Source organism: Nymphaea colorata, unplaced genomic scaffold (genome assembly GCF_008831285.2).
Source record: "Nymphaea colorata isolate Beijing-Zhang1983 unplaced genomic scaffold, ASM883128v2 scaffold0202, whole genome shotgun sequence".
NCBI lineage: Eukaryota > Viridiplantae > Streptophyta > Magnoliopsida > Nymphaeales > Nymphaeaceae > Nymphaea > Nymphaea colorata.
The window spans coordinates 26,949-29,559 of NW_022204708.1; the positions used below are offsets into that span (position 1 = coordinate 26,949).

Below are 2,611 nucleotides of genomic sequence, written 5' to 3' on the forward strand. Positions count from 1 at the left end.
GGGGCAGCTCACAGTCACCTGATCAGCCTCAATGCCGAAAACTCTGGCGAAGCTTTCCTTGCTCAAATCCTTGGAAGGATATCTGACGGCGCCGGGGTAGTTCTTGTAGAAGGCAACGACGTCGTGGAAGAAGGCGGATTGGAGAGCTCTGTTGAGGTCGCTTCCGGAAAGGCCTTCGAATCTCTTTGGTTGGACACGGTAGATGAGCTCAGCGTAGTCGTGACCGTGGTTGGACCATTCGTGTTCCCAGAGGAAGGTTTCAGAGCCGGTGGACCTGCTTTGAGGAGGCCAGTAGTTGTTCATGTTGTCGAGGAGTTCGGGATCTTCCTGGATGATCGAGACGTCAAAGTCACCGTAAGTGGTGGTAGCTTTTGTGCTGGGCCACAGGCCGTGGATGGTGAAGGATTGGCTGAATGATAAAATGAGTTACTGGTCCCAGAGGGCAAGCTTGTCGGGATCGCATCCGCCAGTGTTGGCGATATTCATGCAGTGACCTTCGTACCAACTGAAGGCAAGACTCCGTAGTTGGCTGGGTTAGAAATATGGTACACTGGGCGTGAGCTCCGATGAAGAGCAAGGCCAAGAGGGCAGCAAGTAGAACTTTAGTCATCTATGCTTCGATATTTAATTTGGATCTTAAACTGCGTATCTTAAACGAGTAATCGTTTAAGTACCGATATCTAAAATCCTATTTTTTATTCCTTACCATGATTAGGATGCAGATAGGTATTGGAATGACATCTGTCCTATCCCTTTTAATTTTTTGTTTCTATTTAAAAAAATTTAACCACTTAATCCTTCTCAACAATATGGCAAGGACTTTGGCTTTATTTCTTAATTCAAGATTAATCGTTAGTAATATTGGTTATTTCAACTTATTTGCTTCAGTTTTGGCTTTATTTAACTTTGAAACTTTACTTATTTTGTGAAAGCCATCATTTTAAAAGTTGTTAATTTTCTGGTACAAAGGCAAAAAGATTAGCTCTCATCCTCAATGCAAAATGCAAAGAATATCTGTCTAAGTTAGTTCAGACCAGAAAGAGAAGTTTTGTACTTTAAATTGCGTCATATAGTCTTTGAAGTAAATAAGGCCATCCCAAAAATCAACCAAATGAATTAAATTACATATAATTTTGCCAATTTTTAGAAGTATTAGAAAACCATCTAATCATCCAACAGAAAAGTGGCTTTATCTAGTAAGAGAAGTGGTTTAAATGATACTCTTAATTCTTAGAGGATTAAAGATTGATGATGGATGATGAATCAAAGCTCTGAAGACGATGGGGTAGCGAATACTGGAATTTGATGGCTTTATCTCCAGCCTGGGAGCTCAAAGTTAGTACCCTTCTTGCAGCCAGTATTTTCTTGTTTCGGGCATCTCTTCACTGTGAATCCAACTTTGTTCAGGTCGAAGCAAATCTTAACTTCTCTCACGGTGAAACCTCTCACACAGCTGAAGGTTACCTGGTCAGCTTGAATTCCAAAAAGATGGGCGAAACTGTCCTTGGTCAATTGAGAGCTGGGGTATCTGTAGGTAGCGCGGAAGCTCTTGTAGAAGGCTATGGTATCGCGGAAGAAGGCGAACTGAAGGGCTTTGTTCAGCTTATCTCCGGAAAGTCCCTTAAACTCATCTGGTCGGACACGAAGCAAAAGCTCAGCGTAATCACCTCCGTGCTTGCCCCATTCATGCGCCCACAGGTTTGTTGGTGTATGGTTTGGCAAGCTTTGAGGCGGCCAAAAGTTTTGCATGTCAGCATACAGAGTTTGATTAGCTTCGATGATGCTCAAGTCGAAGGCTCCGTATTTCTTAGTCGTCTTGACGGTGGGCCAAAGGCCATGGATCGTAAAGGATTGGCTATTTAGATAAAACAGTACTGGTCCCAGAGGGCTAATTTCTCTGGAATGCATGGACCATCATTTTGGCAATGGCCTTCGAACCAGCTGAAAGCAAAGACAGCTTCTCTGTCGACTAAATAAAGAATAAATTACCTTGGGAATAAGCCCCGATGAAGAGGAGCGCCAAGAGGGCAACCAGAAGGGCCTTAGTCATTTGAATATGTATTGTTTTTTAATTAAAGATCCGTATCTATTTGTTATGGAAAAATAAGTACCGAACTCTTATCTGTGATCATTACAACGAAATCGATAAATAGTAAAGCTTAAGGATAATTCTTGAATATGATGGATTATTAGCTATTATTTTGACAAAACGGATAGTTTTTATAGGAATTTATTAGATCTTGTGCCATATTCTTAAAAAATTCCCACTAAAAAGTCTATTTAAATGAAGGCGTCATTAAGCTTCAAAGATTATGGCCATTTAGATATTTTTCGTTTATATTTTGTGCCAGACATATAAGAGTAAAGTTGGAGAGAATAAAAATGATCAAATTAATCAATACTTATATTAGCATCTTTCTAATTGTAGCTTGATCAAATGGAGAATTTATCACCCATATGGCCTTTTAAAATATTTGCTTTATTAATTCTGTTTAGATACTCATTTAAAGGATGAAAAGGGGTTGGGGTTGGGGTTGGGGTTGGGGTTGGGGTTGGGGTTGGGGTTGGGGTTGGGGTTGGGGTTGGGGTTGGGGTTGGGGTTGGGGTTGGG

General features: G+C 41.1%; 1 protein-coding gene across 1 annotated transcript; it reads right to left on the minus strand.

The window, feature by feature from the left end:
• Nucleotides 1-1,311: 1,311 nt before the first annotated feature.
• LOC116268292 (uncharacterized) lies at nt 1,312-1,908 on the minus strand. The gene has a single exon (XM_031650005.1). The coding sequence runs from the start codon at nt 1,906-1,908 to the stop codon at nt 1,312-1,314; it is 597 nt and encodes a 198-aa protein (XP_031505865.1).
• Nucleotides 1,909-2,611: the final 703 nt, after the last annotated feature.

Bases quoted from the DNA above. Each gene is read 5' to 3' on its own strand.
- LOC116268292 (XM_031650005.1), bottom strand. From the start codon at position 1,908: ATGCATTCCAGAGAAATTAGCCCTCTGGGACCAGTACTGTTTTATCTA.